Consider the following 20,881-nt stretch of genomic DNA (forward strand, 5'->3'; position numbering starts at 1 on the left):
TAGTCATCTTTAAAAAGAACCTCACGTGTGTGCCTGCATACCGTACAGCAGCCAGTTTACAAATCCTTTGGCTTCGCCGTTAGAAGGCAGCAGCCTTTAAGGCTGAACTGAGATGTTTGAAAGGTGGGACACTCTTGACCATGACATATGTTCTCCTTACGCACCTCAGCCTTTCACAGTTCTATGCATTAGAGTCAGGGACTCCATTCTTCCTGGAGCTAAGCGTGGGGCCAGCTGTGTAAGTAATGTTTTGTTTTTCCTGTTAAACTAGTTCTTTTTCCCCTCTAAAAATTGTGAAGAAAAAAAAAAAGGCAAAAACCTTGTAGATTCTTTTCTTTCATTTTACTCTCTTTAGTGGAAAGAAAAGAAATATAAAGTAGTTGGATTTGGTGTGTGTGTGTGTGTGTGTGTGTGTGTGTGTGTGTGTGTGTGAGAGAGAGAGAGAGAGAGAGAGAGAGAGAGAGAGAGAGAGGAGAACTCACCTTTTTCAAGCTATACAAACTTTAAGGGATAGTTAAATAACAATGTAAGCTATAGAACACATTGTGAAGACAATATGGAACATTTCTGTTAAGAGAATATGTTTACATATGAACTCATTACTTGGTGTTTTTGCCAGAAGTAATAAATATATACTTTATAACTATTAGAATACCTATACAAATCATAAAAGGATTTATTTCTTGTCTTCTTTCTGCATCACTGAAAGGCGGTGTACACTAGATCCTGGCTGATGACGTTTTAATGTTCTGCTTCCCAGATGTGGTGGCTTTCACTCCGAGCTCTCACATGCTGTTTCCAGCTTATCTTCATTACTTTAAAGTGAAACCCGACTCTCACATCTGTCTTGCTCCCGTGTTGTGTTTTAAGCCTTACAGCAAACTTGGTAGAACTTATGGAAGGAAAGGGTTACTTGCCTCTTTCCTCTGGTTAGAGGAACTGAAATGGGTTGAGTTAGTGACTCAGTCAACTTTGTTTCCATTCATCCCCAGAGTCAGCCCTCCTTTCTCGTGGGGAAGGCTGAGAGGAGTTTAAAAGGCTTGCGGTAGCCAGTGCACATAGCATTCCCAGAACCCGCTGCGATCCTTCCCTTTTACCTCTGCCTGCTGGAGACCACTTAGATATCGACGCGGACTGGACGACCGGATTCAGGAAGCCATGAATCATGTCACCAGGAGCCAGCTGCCGACTTTAAACCCACTTCAGCATGTGGAAGCGGCAGAGAAATGACCTGTCCAGACAAGCTGGGGCAGCTCATAAACTGGTTTGTCTGCTCCCTGTGCGCCCCATGCGTGTGTAAACTTTGGAGTAGTCGGCGTCCCAGGACCAGACGGAACCTCCTGCTGGGCACTGCCTGTGCCATCTACTTGGGCTTTCTGGTGAGCCAGGTGGGCAGAGGCTCCTTCCAGCATGGGCAGGCAACTGACAGGGGGCCACCCAACAGCCAGGACATCTTCAAGGTACCCTTCCCGGAGATCCCCCTGGATGGTACCCTGGCTCCTCCAGAGACGCAGGGCAATGGAAGCACACTGCAGCCCAACGTGGTGTACATTACTCTACGCTCCAAGCGCAGCAAGCCTGCGAATATCCGTGGCACAGTGAAACCCAAGCGCAGGAAGAAGTATGCGGTGGTATCTATAGCCCCTGATCAGGAGGTGCTGGTTAGACCATCCCTTATACAGCAGGAAGTTGCAAGGGCAGCAGATGCTGAAGTACCTGGCTATATGCAGGGTTATTTGACCAAAGTTGGTGAAAGACCCTGGAGGATGCTGCACGGTCCTGGAGTCAGAACTAGAGGTTCCAACTTGCAGCAGCCTAGGGCCCAAGAGAGCAAAATTAGGATTTACAGCGAGAGCGCCCCCTCATGGCTGAGCAAAGAAGACATCCGCAGAATGCGCCTTCTGGCTGATGGTGAGGTGGCTAGTATCCTACCAGCCACCTTTAAGAGTGGTGCCCGCTTGCTGATGTTGGAAGGAAGCACCCCAGGCTCAGTGCCTGGCTGCGGCCCTAACCCATGTGGGTTTCTCAAGCAGCCTCTGGACATGAGCGAAGTGTTCGCCTTCCACCTGGACAGGATCCTGGGTCTCAATAGGACCCTTCCATCTGTGAGCAGGAAATTAGAGTTCATCCAAGGTAACAGATTCACTTGTTTCCTATTTGCAGCTGCTGGGGATATGGGATAATTTTCTCCTTTCCTCCACTCTCTCTGAATTATTTTCCCAGCCCATGTTTCCCATTTGGACAGCAGCAGCAGCAGCAGCCTCTTTCCATACGCGTTCTTCTTTTTCTCAGTCTGGTGAGATTAGAGTTCTAGCGCACGGCTGTGCTGGACATGTAAGGCTAAGCCCACACTGCCATCTTTGCTGTCCATTTCCCTCCGTGCACTTTTTTGGTGGCATGTTAAATCTAATAAAAAAACCAATGGCAATTTGCACGATGACAGGAAGCTAGAGCACAGAGCTTGCTGACAGCCCCACATAGAACCTTACAGGTTTCTATGGAAACTTCCTTCCTAAGACAGTTTAAACAGTAAGGGGGAGGGGGAGGGCTAGAGAAATGATGACTCAGCAGTTAAGGGCTCATAATGCTTTTGCAAATGACACTCTCACACACACAGCGTTTTAAAACACCTGTAACTTTTTTTATTGGATATTCTCTGTATTTACATTTCAGATGTTATCCCCTTTGCCCCAAATCCCATCCCCCCTGCCCCTCCAATTGCCTCCATGAAGGTGCTCCCTCTCCTAACCCACCTTAGCTCCTTGGCGTTCCCCTATACTGAAAAAATGAGCCTTTGCTGGACCAAAGTCCTCTTCTATCATTGATCCCAGAGAATGCCATCCTCTGCTGCATATGCACCTGGAGCCATGGGTCTCTCTGTGTATATTCATTAGTTGATGTTTTAGTCTCTGGGAACTCTGATGGGTTTGGCTAGTTGATAATTTTTTTCTCTCCATGGGGTTGCAAACCCTTTCAGCTCCTTCAGTCCTTTCTCTAGCTCCTTCATTGGGGTCCTTGTGTTCAGTCCAATGGTTAGCTGCAAGCATCCTCCTCTGTATCTATATGACTCTGGCAGAGCCTCTGAGGAGGCATCCATATCAGGTCCTTGCCAGTAAGCACTACTTGGCATTAGCACTAGTGCTTGGGTTTAGTGGCTGCATATGGGGTGGATCCCCAGGTGAGGCAGGCTCTGGATGATCTTTTCTCCAATCCCTGCTCCTCTATTTTATTTTCTCCCATGAGTGTTTTGTTCTCTCTTGTAAGAAGGACTGAGGCATCCACATTCTTCCTTCTCTTTGAGCTTCATAAGTTCTGTGAATTGTTTCTTGGGTATTCAGAGATTTTTTTGGCTAGTATCCACTTATCAGTGAGTATATACCATGAGAGTTCTTTTGTGACTGGGTTACCTCACTCAGGATGATAGCTTCAAGTTCCATCCATTTGCCTAGGAATTTCATGAAGTCATTGTTTTTAATAGCTGACTAGTACTCCATTGTGTAAATGTATCACATTTTCTGTATCCATTCCTCTGTTGAAGGACATCTGGGTTCTTCCCAGCTTCTGGCTATTATAAATAGGCTGCTATAAACATGGTGAAACATGTGTCCTTGTTAGATGTTGGAGAGTCTTTTGGGTGTATGCCCAGGAGTGGAATAGTTGGGTCCTCAGGTAGTACTATGTCCAATTTTCTGAGGAACCACCAGACTGATTTCCAGAGTGGTTGTACCAGCTTGCAATCCCACCAACAGTTGAGGAGTGTTCCTCTTTCTCCCTGTCCTTGCCAACATCTATTGTCACTTGAGTTTTTGATTATTTTGATCATTTTGAGGTAAGCCTTGCTGACTCCACCTGTAACTTTAATTCAAGGCTATTCAACACTGTCTTCTGACCTTTGTAGGCACCAGGCATGCATGTGGGTACACTTACACATATAAAGACAAACACTCTTATGCATAAGATAAAGATTAAATTTTTAAAAAGTTAAGAGGAAAGTGGTTCTATTTTCTCATTAAACATTCTTTGTCAGAGGCTCGGACAGAACTGATCGTGTAAGAGCCAACTCTTTTCCCTCAACTGTCACCAACTGACTCAGCCTCTTTAATAAATAAAAAACATAAGGTAAAATCATAGGTGCATTTAAAGTGTGTTCTAACTAGCCATGTGATTTCTTCAAGCTTCAGTGTTTACAGAGCCTGATGAAGTCCTTCTGTAACACAAAGGTAGTATCCAGGGCATGTGGCCACTAACTGAAGTCCAGCTTTGCAGTACTGGTCTCTGGAAATGATTCTGCCACAGGGAGGATACTCTCTGAATGACGATGTCCTGTCAGGGTTGGAATTTGAGGTACACTCAGGCAGTGACTTGTGTTGGAATGTTTTGGCATTTCTCTTCAGCTATGAAATGACAATATTGTCCACCGTCATGAAGTTGCTGGCAGCGCAAATGTAGAAAACAGTTCTTGGCACAAACCAAACCTTCAAGAAGTGCTGGCTATTTCTGTTATCCCACTAAGTCCATGAAGTACTAAGTTCCTTGAGTTGTTTTGGTCTGTTAACCCTCAAAGGCCATTTTCTCTTATGAACAAACTATCAATGGGTCTCTGCCAGCTCGACTGGGCCTGTTCTGTGCCAAAATTCCTTTTAGATATTTGGTTCTGTTCCCTGGGTTTCTAGAATATCAAAAAACTTAAGATTCAGTTTGAAGAAGTCTCCGACCACATATATCTAAGTGGCAGTTGAAATAAACTAATAGAGTCATAGTTGCGGCTCAGTGTGATGAGTTCAATCCCTAGGATTTTGTATCAGATGCTTCAGTGGTTGCTCTGCTCTTGCTGCCGTATCTCCTCCCTTCAGTTCTTTAGAGTCTCGAAGTCAGGGCAGCTTCCTCAGGAGCGTATGAAAGGACTCACATGTCCATCATCTCATACATGTGTCTTGTTACAGTGAGTAAGAGGACAAGAACAGGCCAGTTCCAGCACACAATGAACATTCCCAGGTTTCCCTTTCCTATGTTGCTTTTTTTTCTCCTGATTTCCATTGGGTGTGAATTTCTCTGTCCGGACCTTCTATTCTTGTAACTCAGGCTCAGTTTTAGGTCAGTATTTCTGAGCTCCAAAGGAGATCTGGCTCATTCTGCAGTGTCTTATTGTGTTGTCTCTCCCTTCCCACTGGTCTCTGTGTCTGGGAGGCAGCGATGTTTCCTGTGGTTTTTACTGCATGTCTAACATACTGAAGATACTCAGGAAACATTCTGAATGAATGCAGGAATTCCTTCTTGCCTTGTTTCTTTGATGCTTGACAGCAAATCTGTATCTGCCCCCAGCTTCTAATGCTAAGGAAAAGTATTAGTATTTTTATCCTAATTCCAGGCTGGGATTCATCTGGAGTGCTGCATGAAAAGTTCACTGTGGAGGCCAGTGACAAATGTTCTTGGTGGCCTTGTCACGGTACAAATAATAAGGCTTGTAGATGCATTATGCTGAGGACCATCGGCATGGTGTGTTGGTGTTGGGCTAGCATGACGTAATGATGGGTTTTCTGTAGGATGGACCATACGATTTTTTTAAGTGATGTGGTTTGGTTTATAAATACATCTTTTTAGATAGAGGAGGGAGTAGGTAGTAGGCACATCTTATATGTAGTCTGTCCTAAGGGCTGTTTCTATCCTTTGACTTTTCCTTGTGTTTATGAAAATACCTTTATGTCTCATACAAAGAAGACAGCTTGTCTGAAGCCCAGAGTTAAGTGTCTGGGTTAATCTCACTGATTCTCCAAGAATCTTACACAGTTGGCATTAAAAAAAAAGAATAATTTGAGATGAAAGACAAGTCTGTTTAGAGTCATAAGAGGAGGATGAGTTCTTGAGACCATAAAGAATACAGGCTTTATTTTCTCTGCATTTTTATCCTAAATTTTCAAGTCTTCCTTGATTTCACCAATCAGCTTCTTTAAACAAATCCTTTAAGGGGCCACAAGGCATTTCTTTTTCTCTCTGTATACTTAACATCAGAATCTTGGTCATTTAATATAGTATCACAGGTGACCAACACTCATGCATACATCCTGTGTGGAAGCCTCTTCTCTTGAGGGGACAGCAGCCTCCTTTGTAACCATGGGTAACTGATTGTCACTTCTCACCAAGCACCATGTTGTTTTAAGAACTGGGTCTCCATTATCAAATGAAGTCCACCTAAAAGTTTTTGGCAGTGCACTAACGTCACGGGACCTTGGAACGCCATGATAAGAAGATGATGAATATGGAGACAGGAGCCCAGAGTAAATAAGTATTTTTATTAAAAGTACATTGATATAAATGGATATAAAAGGGGTGTGTAGCATTCCCAGAAAGATGCAAAGAAGACCCATGGATGGTTTGCCCACCTTTGGTCTCCCAGTAGAAGGTTTTCATTGATTCAGTCCAGTGATAAGAGGGTCGTAGTCTCAGACACGCCTTACCTCACCATAGGTTTACTCACTGTAATTGGAAGATGCACTTAAGGGCTGGAGAGATTGCTCAGTGGGTAGCATTGACTACTCTTCCAGAGGTCCCGAGTTCAAATCCCAGCAACCACATGAGGCTCAAATCATCTGTTCTGAGGTCTGATGCCCTCTTCCAGTGTGTTTGATGACAGCGACAGTGTAGTTATATATAAATAAATAAATCTTAAAGAAGATGCACTTAGTACTTATATATAAATAAATAAATCTTAAAGAAGATGCATTATGATACTTAATACAGCTAACTAGACCATTATTGGTCAGCCTGTCCTATCTTAAGCATGATCAGGTAGCTCCCAGGAATATTTGTGTTAGCTTATGGCTGGGCAAAATCATCTACCACAAAGCTTGTTTTATAATAAAGACTCATATACACACAGAGATCTGTATTTCATATACATGATGGAAAGTAAAACACAATATCCAAATAATGCCTGCAATATAGTATGCTGGAGATAGTTGGTTGTCTATGTTCACAGTCAGATGGTTAACTGGGGCTCAGTGCTGTCACCTGGCATTTCTAGAAAGCAACATTAGATACTGCTAGTCCAGGGAAAGATCAAAACTCAGAATTTTAAATATGATTTCTACAGAGTACTCTCATATTATTATAATGTTGAAAAGTTTTAAATTAATTTGAGCCATGGTACAGGGATTGTCATTATAGATTATCTTCAGTATATATTTTTCAAGAATAAGAACATAAAATTTTGTGTATATGTGTATTTGAGTATTTGGCTCATGCAGGTGGATGTAGCGCCCTCAGAGTTCAGAGCAGGGTACTGGATCCCCTGGAGCTGAAGTTACTCATGGTTTTGAGCTTCCTGACATGATTGCTGGCAATAGAACTGGGGTCATCCACAAGAGTAAGATGCTCTTGTAACTACTGAATCATCTCTCCAGACCTGTCTTCACAATTTTAGAAATTGATAAAAGAAATAGTGATTCAATCGTCACAGAATTATTAGCTCAGATTACTCATGGACCAGATCTTGGTTTTAGAATGTATGTTTTAAATGACTCTCTTAGAATAAAAAAAAATATATATATATGAAATTTATGGACTTACCCATACTTATAGCCAGCTATTTTCTGAAATGTTGCAAAGCTAATTTAGAAAAAGAAAAGTGTGTGTTTGGGAAAGATTGTAATTAGGTAGGGAATGTCAGAATATCTTGTCATTTGTGTTCCATAGTTATTTTTGAGGAAGGTCCAAAGATAAAAATAAAGCATCCTTTAAAAATGATCCAGTTTTAGCTCCTCTTCAAACCTTTAAGATTAACTGTAAGCCTCTGATGGGGAGAAAGAGGTTGACTGGACACCTGTTTAGGAGAAAGAGCAAACTACACAGTGGGTGAAGACTAATAGATCTAGTCTGTAAAACTAATAGATCTAGCCTGTAAAACTGGTTAGGACCAATATGGCCGACTGGGATGATGCTGAAGTGTCCTTTACTAAAGGACCTCAGAGTCCTTTATCACAATATCACCAACTGTGCACTTGCCAAGTGCGGACAAGGTCCTCGGTTCAGTACTAAGCACCAATAGCAAATGAATAAAATAAAACATGTGGAATTGGTAATAAACGTAATAGACACCACATCACATGTGCTATATGCACTATGTGATGTTTAACTGCATATTCTTTGTAAATGCATCTTACTGTATCTGACACTGTGACAAATGTGGGAAATCACATCTTAGGACAGAAAGCGGCAGAAAACTCCCTTCCATTCCAGGTATTTCTTGCTTTTCTCCACCTTAATTAATGAATAATCCTTTCCTTTGTTTGTTTGTCTATGAAACCAATGATCTAAAATCCTGAGGGTTCACACACATCTTGAGAAAACAACACCTACTCTTGGGTATGTGGTACTATCATTGCATTTTTAAATAAAGCCCAAGTTAGTTTTATAAAAGTTAATGAAATATAACAGGATTTTTTTTTGCAGTAATATTCAACTTGTCCTCTATAAAGACCTAACACAACAGTATATAATAATGGTGTTGTTAGACATGTGCAGAAGACAATTTACTACCATGTATTTGGAGTCAGGATGCACAGGGAAAACCCATATAAGGACAGAAAAGCTACCCACTGAGCCCCAATTCTATTTTAAGTGGAAGAAATTCTGAAGCCATGTAAAGTTGTAAACTTCTTCCCAAGCCACATGGTTAGTGATTAGTAAAGTTGGAACCTGTACCTGATTCTTCACAGGATAAGTCTTCTACAGGTTGTTTCTGTAAACCAACCCTTTGTTTTAAATACTATCTACATGGGACAGTTAAGGAAACCAAACTGTACAAATTTTAGCATGATAGTTTCTGATTGTGCTACTATATCGACATACTATTTATTTAATGTTTGTTTATTTAAGTTCAACAATAGAATGTTGGCAGTTTTTGCTCAGAGGGAAAGTACTGATGTATCATTCTGAGCACCGCTGTATTTATTTTTAAATGAAAGCAGAATTCCTGATATTTATCTGGTTTTCTTCTTTGGCTTGAACAACCATGCGCACGAAAACACATTTGAACACAATAGCTTGTTTTCTGTCTTGCTTTCCTTGTTCAAGATTCTCAAATTACTGCAAAGGGTACACAGGGTGTTGTGTCGATATTGTGGATAATTTTTTGAAAAAAAAAAGAAGACTTTTAATCTAGGGTAAGACAAAGCAGATTATGGCCATGTGAAAGTCAATGCATTTAAAAAAAAACCCAGAGCTGGTGAGATAGCAGGTAAAGGCGTTTGCTGTCAGTCCTCATGATCCGTGCTTGATCTCTGGAACCCACCATGGTGAGAGGACAGAAACAACGTCTGAAAGCTATCTTTTAACCCCAGCAAGAATGCTGGTGTGTGTTTGTTCTTCCCCAAAATAAACAAACGAATGAATGAATGAGCAAATAGATAAAAAGACAGACTGACAGACTGATAGATGGATAGATGAATGAATGGAAACCCAGTGCCATCTGACCTCTGAATAGAAGCTTTGCCAAAGCCCCCCCCCCCCCCAGTCTGCACGTTTCTTTGAATGGGTCTTGGGAATGCCATTTGGGTAGCATTTAAGCATCTTGCTATTTTTCATACCCAGCATGGAAGATGCGTTATGTATGCTTTGTTTTCAGGATGCTGTTTTATTGCCATGGAGCTGTCATACTGAATTAAGGTAGGCTAGTTCCAAGACTTCTGTGCGGCGAGCTGCTTCGGTGACAAACTACAGGCACCCCACAAACCTCCATTTAAATTCGTTGTGGATCCCAAGCCTCTCACTGTTTCTCAACTTGCACTGCCTCTTCTTATTACGGAGCAGGAGAGATGCATTGTGTGCTTTATTCCCCTGCCTTTTCTACTATTCTGAGGAAGTCTTGGGAGCCCGAGCTGCTGGTATATCTGCCAGGGTGGAAGAATATGGCAGCTTTGCTTTTCCTGTTGTTTCATGGGTCAGGTAGGGATGGAATCCATTTGTGTGGAGTTTTGAATGCCTCCACAATTTGAAAACACACTGGTATCGATTCCTACAAACCTTCGACATGTCTGCAAACGTTCTTAAAACATTTATTTGGAGTGTATAATCATGGTTTATTGTTGAAATTTCTGCTCAAAAGCTCATTCTGTTCTTTATCAGGAAAGCCCCAGGGCTATTTCTTTAGCAATCAAATTGAGCTCGCCAGCCTAATACTAGCATTCATTTAGGGACAAAAGTTTCCTGAGTATCTGTCCCAAGCATCTCTGGCTGGCTGCAGTGTCTTGTTTGCTCACTAACACTTTCACAGACACACTGTAGACCTGGCAACCTTCTGCTATGCATCTGGAATTTCTTTCTTGGTCTCATACCAGGCTAGGACAGAAGCAACAAGAAGTGGTTGTTGTGGCATTCACATTGGAGACATGTGCCTTAACTCCATGCAAATCTACTCCTCTGCTAGGATCATATCTATCTTTATTTCTTTAATAAATATTTGTTGAGCACCCACTTTTTACTAGTCACTCCTCTAGTCCTTGGGGCTGCGCCCCCATACAACATAGCCCAGGGGAACTATCCTTGTGGTTCTGACATCTTTGAGTCTTGTGAGAGTGACTCTTACTGCCACTGATGGCAGACTTCATGCAACATTCCCTTAAACTCAAGTCCATGGTATCTCTCTCTACGGACTGAATGTTGGTGTAGCTCTGGGTTCCCGGAAGGACTGCACAGGTTCGGTAGGACCAGGCAACCTTTCCTACCTGAATTAAGGGTCAATGCTTATGACTTCAGCACAACTTGGCTGTAATGAACTCAATCTATTGGCATTGAATGTGTCTGAGGCGCCACTGTCCCGGAACTGGGGCAGGGAATAGGACTTTCCTATTCAATAGCCATGCAATTCAAGTAGTTGTGTAGCCAAGGGTGTATAGTGGCAGGGAGGACTGCCTCTGACTCCACATTCACTAACTTGCTGATCCTTATTGTTTAACGAGAGTAATAATAATGATTAGAATAATGATATTTATAATAATATTTAACTTGGCCTTGTCACTGAAATTGCCCCCCCATATATATATTCTCAAATATTTTAATAGGGTCTACCACCTACTTATAAATGTAACCTCTTGTTTTCATGTTGATTCTAAGGCGATTTAGCATCTTGTGGTATGCTTTTTAGATGGTCATAGTTTCTCTAGTTTTACTTGAAATAAGTAACTGGGCACCCACAATGAATTCAAAGCAAGTCCTGTAGCCGGCAATGGATGATATCACTGTTTTTAACTTTTGGAATCCAGGGCACTTTCCCTTCACTAGTTAATTAAGTCCTAGAAGAGTATTACCCTCCCGACTTTCCCCATGCTACAGATTTCCTGTGGAGAAACTGAAGCTTCAGACGTAACACAGGTCCCCAGATGATGCACAGTGAAGCTGATACAGATGTGAGCTGGGAGTCTTCAGTAGCCCGATCCTTCATCTTCCTGCCTTGCTGCCTCTGTGACCAGTCATTCCACACGAGGGCCTCCAGTGGTTGTACCCCCATTCCTCAGCCATTCAGATTGTAACCTTCTTTCAACAGCCTAATTGTCCTCTCTTTCCTGAGGATAGCCCAGAGGCTTTCACAGTTCCTGTCTCATATCAATGGCCTGAGGTTGTAGGTGTGTGTGTACGTGTGAGGGTTTCAACTCCACCTTTCTTGTTCCTCACTTCTGTAGTATCAGGGATGTGTGAGAGTTATGTGCTAGTTGGAGAGAATGGGGTCACAGCAGGCTTTGCATATTTGCTAGCTCTGTTTCTCAAGTTTCCCCCTAGTCCTTCTCATTTGTTTTTTTCAGGGAGAGCCTTAAAATCGAGGATTACTGGGGTCTCACAACAGCTGCATTTTTTATTCTGAGTCCATTAGCCATGTCTTAGGAAGCACGAGTTATACAAGGACAATGGGGGATTATGAAACAAATCATTTGTGTGTCCCAATTGTTTTTGCATTTATTTAGTTGTGTGTGTGTGTGTGTGTGTGTGTGTGTGTCTGTGTCTGTGTCTGTGTGTGTGTCGGAGGATGGCTTCCAGCAGTTGTTTCTCTTTCACAATGGGATTCGAGGCTCAAACTCGGGTCAACTGCTGTGCACTTTCACCCACTTAGATCTTGCTGGCCCAGAACCGTCTCTTAGAAGTCACTGTGGGGTAAAGTGGGACTGGGATCCGTGCAGAGAGGCCGACAGGCTGAAAGGCTTGTGAAGGCAGTGTGTCCTCAAGAAAATGAAGGTAGTTTTGAACTAGATATTGGAGCTGCAGAAATGAAACAAGACCAGTTTGTCTTAGATGGGCGCTTTGTTCTTTATCCTGTGATAATTGTGTATACTTTGAGATCTCACACACGCACATACACACACATAATTGATCCATATTTTCAATATGGCATGGTAGGCTAATTAAACTTATCATTTCAGATACTTAGTATTTCTTTCTAATAAAAACATTTTAGCTGTTTCTTTTAAAGCTAGTATTTAAAAAAAATACACACAATGCATTACTATTTTGGTCACCATTCTTTGCAATAGATCATGAAGTTCTAGAATCCTTTCCCTCTTACATGCATGCACACGGGAGTATTCCCACCCATGCAGCCGTCTCCAGCCGTCTTGTGTCTTCCTCTGTTACTTTCCACTATGGTCTTTTGAGACAGTGTAGAGCCTGGTGCTCATTGTCTTGGGTAGATTAGCGAGATCTACCCATCCCTGCCCCAACCCCACTAAAGCTGCAAGCACATGCAGCCACACCCAGAATTCAGGTCCTCACAATCATACAGCAAGTGCCTTATCCACTGAGCCATCTCCCCTATCATGAGATCATTCGATCTTCTTCCCGCATCTAACTGAAACTTCACATTGTTTGTCATCATCACATGTCCTCAAGTCTTCTAGCCGTTCTTCCTAGACTCTTGCAGCAGACATTTCTTTCTCTTAAGAGTTCAGATATCTCGGTGTCTACTGACCATGCAGTATCTGTTTTTGTCTTTCTGTCTTGTTTCGCTCAGGCCTCCTGTTTCTTCAGGTTGTCCTGTGTGACAGCATTTCCCCTGTTGTAGACTGAGTAGTGTCCGACCGTGCATGTGTGGTACCACATGATGGTTGTCATGGAGGTTGCCTCCTCTGCTTGGCTGTGGTGAAGGATGCTTCAGTGACCATGGGCGAACACACTCTGTGCAATTCTGGTTTTGGTTCCCTGGAGAGTATCTAGGAGTTGGGTGATATTTTTCCTTTCATATTCTGAGGACCCTGCAAACCGTTTCCTACAATGCTGGATTAATTTCCCTTCTTACCGACAGTGTCTGAAGTTTCTTCTTTCTCCAGGATTTTTACAAGAGATTTTTAAAATCTCAATAATAGTCATTCTAATAGATGTATTGTGATGTCTTCCTGTTTTCAATTTATGCAGAAATCTATTTCCAAGATAAATCCTGAATTCCACCACTTGGTTTGTTTTGTAGCATCTAAACATATAGAAACTTAATCTTTTCTCTACCCTTTCCCCTTCAAAATGAACAAACAAGCAAACTTTATAAAGCCTTACGAAGATTTGTTTCCTTATTATACTTGTCAAAGCTGGTGTTTGTTTCATTGTATTTACAGCCTTGCAAGATGAGTTGAGAAAGTTCTCTCTATGCATCTTGGGTAGGTTAGAATCTTATTGAGAGTGTTAGGTCTTGCCTCTGGTCCTGAAGAGGCAGTGGTGGCTTCAGGATAGAAGCAACGATGTGTGACGTTTTTGCTTACTCTATTATGGCAAGCCCTGAGCTGTTTCTCAGCAAAGCTTCCTCTCCTAGTGACCTGTGAGCTTCAACCATATGTCCCTGAGCTCTGCTCAGTCTTTAGTTTGTCACTGTTCTGTTCACCACTTCTTCACCTGGCCTTTTAAAAGCCATGCTATATGTGTGTACTTGCTTGGTTATATTAACTTCTATTAACTTTATTCATAGTTCTTCTACCCCAAACTTAAGACTACGTAAGTCCAGAAAGTAAATAATGCTTTTAAATACCTTTTAAGTGGATAGACAAATTAACAGTACCAAAAATCCAGACTATATGTGAGCTTTCATCAACCTCTTCCAATTCATTCCTCTCTCAAGCCTATCATAAATCTCATATTCCTATTTGGGCTTCCCTCATACATGTTAGATTGTCACACTCACAAGCTAAGTTTAGAGATTTCACCTGCCTGGTCATTTCAGTCAAACTGTGTACATAAAGTAACATTATATAGATGGAATAGTATGTATATAGGTTGTGTAGGAATATATGTGTATATAATCTCCATGCAATAACAATTAACAAAAAACAGAGCCCATAAATTTGAAGAAGAGTGGGTAGAGATATGTAGGAGAGTTTGGTGGGAGGAAAGGGAAGGGAAAATGTAACTATTTTGTAATCTCAAATATAAAATTAAAAATAAAGATAGGTGAAAAATTGTGTGTGTGAATGTGTGTGTGTGTGCATGTGTGTGCACATGATTGAATATATATAAAACCTGAGAGTAAGAGTTAGAGAGACAGAGAGATACAGTGAGACAGAGAGGAACAGAAACACACACAGAGAGATAGAGAGAGACACAGAAAGACAGAGACACACAGATACACAAAAAGACAGAGACACAGAGAAAGAGGAACGGAGAGAAGGTTCAGAAGGACAGAGACAGAAAGAGGGACACACACAGAGACATGAGATAGAGAGATGCAAAGAGTTAGAGATATAGAGAGATGCACAGAGAGAGAGCTGGGGGAAAGGGAGACAGAGAGAGATTGTTTGAGGTACTCTTGGGAATGCTAGGCAAAAGTCCTTGGTATATCGAGATAATCTCTCTTTCAAGCAGCTCAGGCTAACCTCTAAGCAGTAATATAAACTAGGCTACAATGAACTTAAAATGCCCTCACCTCAATTCCTGTATGTTCCAATAGGGTGGGCTCCACAGCCAGCACCAGTATACTACTTTTGAAAAGATTTAGTTTTGAGTTATTTTTAGTTATGTGTACTCGTGTGTGTGTGTGTGTGTGTGAGAGAGAGAGAGAGAGAGAGAGAGAGAGAGAGAGAGAGAGAGAGAGAGAGACCTGTGTGCTGGTACCCCGGGATGCCAGAAGAGATAAGATTCCTGGGAGCTGGAGCTGTCAGAGATTGTGGCTGCTAGATGTGGATGACAGGAACTGGGCTTTGATCCTCTAAAAGAGCAAGAGCTAAAAGACTGAGCCATCTTCCCAGCTATACATATGTACATACATACACACATTCATTCCAAATTCTGCTTTTCGGGATGCTGAAGAAAAGTGAAGTCAATAGGACTTAACACGTTTGCATACCTAGACTCTTTCTACAAGGCCACTGAGCAGCGTGCGTGCACACCTTATTGCTATTGGCAGTGGGCAATCTGTAGTATAAGACTTTCTCTCGGCGACTTGCTGATGCTTGAGCTTGACCCATGGATTTGTTTCCTGCAATGAAGATGCTCCACTGGTTTTGACTGGCCCAACCTTTCTTTCAAGGATCTGTAGGATTGTGCTTAGTGAAAGGCCTGATGCTGAACTCTTCCTTCTTTTCAGTCTCATTCACAAGGAGTCTTGGAACTCGGCCCGTTCGATAGAAAGGATTTTTGATTCACAGCTCAGAACACTTTTGCGTAGTTCTGTCTGGCGATGAATACGGGCAGACAGTGACACTCCACCAGCATGCTTGCCCTGCGCCTATGGTGTAGCAAAACCAGTCAGCCAGTGTTTAAAAGGAAGGGCACTTAATACATGTAGACAAAGGAGACTCTGTAAAGCATACATTCTTGGTTAATTTTCATGTCCATCTTCCCTAAAGAATGTCTTCTTTGTGCTCTCAAGTCAAACATGACTACAGGGAACATCAGAATTCTGAGGAGATAGTTAGATATTGGAACAGAGGAGTTTTACTGGCGAGTCACATTGTTAAGACAACTGTGTAACCTTTAATTCGCACGGACATCCACACATCTGTTAAAGGCTGCTTCCCACCACTCTGACAGCTAGAATTTTATCTCTTCACCATTAAGATTTCTCTAGAGAGCACAGCACTGCATCATTTTGACAAATCTGAATGGAAGGAGATGAACACTGCTCATTTCAAAAACCCTTCAGGGTGAATGCCTTTAACCAGGCTCCCGTTTACAGAGATGGTTTTCCCATCAACCCTCCCGCTCTATCAATGTTCCTTTACGCCTCCTAAAAGCTGTATGTTATAGAATGTGGAGTCCTCCCCTCACTTACCCTGCCGGGATCTGTAGCTACACTGACAGCTCTTATTACCCACTGGGTCCCACACTCTTGGCTCTTAGTAGGAAAACTGAGTAGCTCGTATGGAAAAGCAGCAGCCTGTGCCCATTCTCCAACCAGGGAGCCTCCGGTCACAGGCTTTCTTTGCTCTCCGGGAATCCCTTTCCCTGAAAGACAGGGGAGAACGTCTTTATGTTTTGCTGGGGAGACATGGATGGCCACGGAGAATAACTTATTGTGCTATTTGCTGACCACACCTTTGGCAGTTTGAGCAACGGCTTATTAGCTCTCAGGATAGAAAGTGGATCGATCAAATGACTCACGTGTGCTTGTAATCTCAGTGCCCTTGGAGAGATGGGAGGAACGCAAGTTCAAGTCCAGCTCTGGCTACCGAGGGGACTCTGCAGCTGGGTCATGGGAAGAAACCATGAGTTGTGCTGGTGCACACTTTTAATCCTAGCACTCGGGAAGCAGGAGCAGGTGATCTCGTTAAGCTTTGAGGCCACCCTGGTCTACACAGTAGATTTCCAGGTCATCCATGGCTATAGGGTGTGGCCTGGTTTGTTTGTGATTTCAAACCAACAAACAAGCAAACAAATTAACATCAGGAAAAACAACAATCACCATGAAAGAAATAGATCATTTATAGGAGAGATTGATCAATCCACGGGCATTAGAGCTTGTGGCCAAAGATTTTTGCCTTGATAAGCTGATGTTTGCAATTTTACATGGCTGGAAAATAATAAAAAGGTTGACAATAGGACAATTGAAAATCATATGGATTCACACTTTAGCGGTTACAAAGCTGTGTTGGCTGAGTCATGACCAGTTGTCACTTTACAGGGTGCCACTGTGCCACTGAGTCAAGCATATAGCCGAAAGGCTGTGGTGGGGACCACGTGGCTGGTAAAGACCCAGATCCGCACTCACTGCTACTTGTGTACTACGCTGAACACTGGGCTACATCACTGCAGAGCAATTACGTCAGCGCTATCCAAATATTTAATTGTAAAATAAACATCTATACTATGAATATTTAATGAAACAATTATGAGAATCCACATATTTCTTTTTTTTCCTTTGTGTAATTTTTGCTTCCTTATCCCATGAAAATTTTTGCTTGCTGAGAGCAAAAAGTTGGCACCCACTTGTTTATAATTTAGCTTTAGGTTCCAGAACTATCTAGAGTATAGCAGTTGCTCAGTAAGCAGCAATGGTTGGGTGAAGACTCAAATTTATAAGAAGGAGGTACATATATACAAACAGCTGCTATAAAATCATTCTCGATTATGCATTTATGCTAAACACCCACATGACACATTTATTTATTGGCTTTATTTTTCCTTTCACTTCATATGTCAACATAAAAACTTTACCTGTTAGTGAATTACCCTGTATAATGTGCAAATCAAGAAAATCTATCTAACATGCTAATCTTACAATAGTGGGGTGGCTACAGGTAACAATCATAAGCTGAATCTCTTAAAAAAGAAAAACCTTGAGGAAGGGAATTCTGAATGTTTGCACCAAGTAGAAGTAATAAAAGTTTGAGGACAGAACTTTTTCTTTATGCAAAGTTATATTTAATAATCATGAAGTCAGTTTACGGAGACACATGGTCACCCCATGACACTGAGGAGGAGGTAGGTTTGGAGAGGCTTGTCACTTGTCTAATGTCACAAGGCTAGGAAGTCAGACTGGAGAGCAAAAGCTCTGTTGGGTTCCATAGTCTAAGCTTCAGCCACGAGTCAAGCACGTTCTCTTCGCAAACATTTAAAGCTATTTATTTATTCAGGTGAATGTGAAAAGGGCAGGCAAACTTTGGAAAACAAACCAACCGTTTGTCTTAGGCTGCAGACCACTGGGCTTTCTTCCCTGTGTGTTCTCGTGCAGAATTTTCTTCACTGCCTAAAGTGAGGAGACTTCGTTTTATTTAATTTTATAGTGAGGCGTGGATGCTCTTTAAGATGCGGGGAGAAGCAAGAAGGTTTCTCTGACTTCTGCAGACCACTTCCTGCTCCTCCCAGGGCTTGGGTATACAGGGGGCAGCTGCCTGCCTGTCCTTGCAGTGACTGTCCTGTGGATGTGCGGATTAGGCTTTAGTCACCTTTGAACTCTGAGATGAGATCGCTGTTGGTGTCCAGGACAGCGGCTCACAGCCTCTCGCAGTTCAGATGGCCCGTGTGCTTGTCTCTAAAGCTGTTTCGAATTTTCTATCCATGTTTGGTCACACTGTTCCAACTCGTCCTCCTCATATGATGGACAGATCGTGCATAGATTCTATTCTCTCTCCCCTTTTAAAATCAGCACGATATTTGGGATGTACACGATCTCGTCTAGCTCTTCTATTTTAGAATAGAATTGGGTCTCAGGAGCCGCAGTCACTTAGTACAAAGGAAATGGGAAGGAGGAAAGGAATGGAAAACTGATAATTCTTTAGGTCAGCACGAAGTTCTTTCTTTCTTTTAATTGTGTGTCAGTGACTGTGGTGTACTGTTGTAGAAGCCAAAGACCTTCCTTCTACATGCTCTATCCTACATTATCGATGAAACGAAGGAGTTGCCTTTGAAACAGGCTGGGGTGAGGGCAATTAAATGGTTGAACTAATGTGTTTAAACTGTTGGTGTGCCACCAGCTTCCGACTGGGGCAAGGAGCTGACTGTTTCCTGCAGATAAAAACACTACAGGATCCAAGCAAGAGTGGCTGAGTTTCCAGCTAGGTGAGGAGGGTTGTAGATCTCAGACATCCCAGGCCCTTTCAAAGGGCTTTCGGAAATTCCTGGCATGTCTGGACACTCCCATCAGGATTCCTGAGGGCTCTGTTGTTCAGGCTTGTTCAGAATGAGTTAAGGGGGCTTACTAGATGCTTGTGATTGAGTTGTTTTCTTCACGAGCACTGCACTGACTTTTGAATTATAAGTAGCCCTGATCATCACCATTTCTGGGACTTGGATGAAATGGGGGTTTGCAAACAACAGTTCTGGTTTTAAGTCTGAAATGTCCCATAGACTCCATCATGACCGTTCCTGTTGCTGAGGATTTCACAGGGATGTATTACACGTTATATTCAGTTTAACAGTGATAGAAATTGCATTTCTATCCAGTGGCTGAGATCCAAACAACTTTAGTGACATTCAAAAAAAAAATACATCATCTATTCACACACAGTTGAAGAAGTGACATTTGCTCAAAGACACCTTATAAGGCTATGTGTGACTGTGTGACCCCTTTGCGAGAGTACTGCTGTGCTTGTATGCTTCTATTAGAAAGAAAAACACACAAAAAACACTTCTCTCTCTTGCTTCCCTTCTTTGGAGACTCCAGAAATTGACGCAAAACATCCATTTTCTCTTTGAAATTTGTGATTTCTAAAAATTCTCCCTACCCCCAGGCATCCTGATGTAGCCTCAGAAAAATCAGACAGCTGTTATTACAAACAGAGACCGCTCTGCTCAGACCTTGAATAGACAATTCTAAATGTCTGGCTTCTTTCCTTTCTTGTGGCGGCTGCTTTTAAGATGTGGAATAAAACCATACTAAACCAGAGGATGCTTGAGTAGCAGTTAGTAGTCTGTTCTTGCCACATCCATAAACCTTGTTAAATTTTCTTTCACTGACTACAGTAACTTTCCACTTCATAAGACTTATAACTGACCAGGAGTGTCATTTATATAAAACCCTTAAAAACCTGTGAAGACACAGGGATCATGAAGTTTGGTTAGGAAGTGTCTCACGTCCGACAGGTGAGAGAGAGCATGAATTAGTGAGTGACCTTCCCAAGCACATTTACTACTCAATAGTGCAGCATTCTGAGTGAACCGTTTCCTTTTCTGATTCTGTAGATGGCCGACCTCGCCCCATCATTCTCTGGGACTCATCTCTAGTGGTTGCAAGCAACGATAGCCATTCTTCTGTTAAGATCACCTGGGGAACTTACCAGCAGTTGCTAAAACAGAAGTGCTGGCTGAATGGCCGTGTCCCCAGACCTGAATGGGGCTGCAGTGCAGTCCATCACCATGAGTGGTCCAAGATGGCTCTCTTTGATTTTCTGTTACAGGTAAGTTTATCCAATCCCCTGTGGTGATCTAAGACTGACTCAAAGGAAACTTCAGCAACTGGAGTGCCTAAGAAGTTGTAGTTTAAGCTATCATACTGTTAAATAGTAATTGGGAGAGAATGTAGAACTCACAGGCCTTAGAACACTTGTAAAAACATCCTCCTTTTCGTTAGCACCTTTTGTGTCTGTGTGTCTGACTGGAAAGAAGGAAACAGATAGGCGTGGAAACATAGACAGAAGACTAGAGATTTCACGTCCAGTCTAGTGTACATGACCCTCTGTTTCAAAATCAAAACAAAAAAACTAGAGAAAACACTAGCTTAGACACTGTCTAGGAAATGACCTGTTGACCCAGAGAATGGCATTTGGTGTCAGTGATGCAGAATGTTTGATGGAGTGTTTGATGGCAGCTGGCAGTCACCTGCTATTGCTACCTTGAACAGGAAGTCTAGCTCTGAGGTTGAGACAGGTTATGTATTATGTATGCATTGTCTCATTTAAGCTTAAGCAATATATGAAGACTGTGAAGTAATCTCCCTTTCTCCATATTGCATGTAGGGAAACCGAGGCAAGGAAACTATATG

The 20,881-nt window shown here is 42.2% G+C and overlaps 1 protein-coding gene across 1 annotated transcript in view; it reads left to right on the forward strand.

The window, feature by feature from the left end:
- The first annotated feature begins 1,061 nt into the window (after positions 1-1,061).
- Positions 1,062-20,881, forward strand: part of GASK1B (golgi associated kinase 1B) — a 53,936-nt gene continuing 34,116 nt past the window's right edge. Inside the window, exons 1-2 of the mRNA XM_080915718.1 lie at positions 1,062-2,133; positions 20,083-20,297. Coding sequence (XP_080771844.1) covers positions 1,227-2,133; positions 20,083-20,297 — 1,122 coding nt within the window. The 5' untranslated portion in view covers positions 1,062-1,226. The remainder of the gene's footprint in view (positions 2,134-20,082; positions 20,298-20,881) is intronic.

The sequence above is a fragment of the Micromys minutus genome (assembly GCF_963924665.1).
Source record: "Micromys minutus genome assembly, chromosome: 4".
Classification (NCBI taxonomy): Eukaryota; Metazoa; Chordata; class Mammalia; order Rodentia; family Muridae; genus Micromys; species Micromys minutus.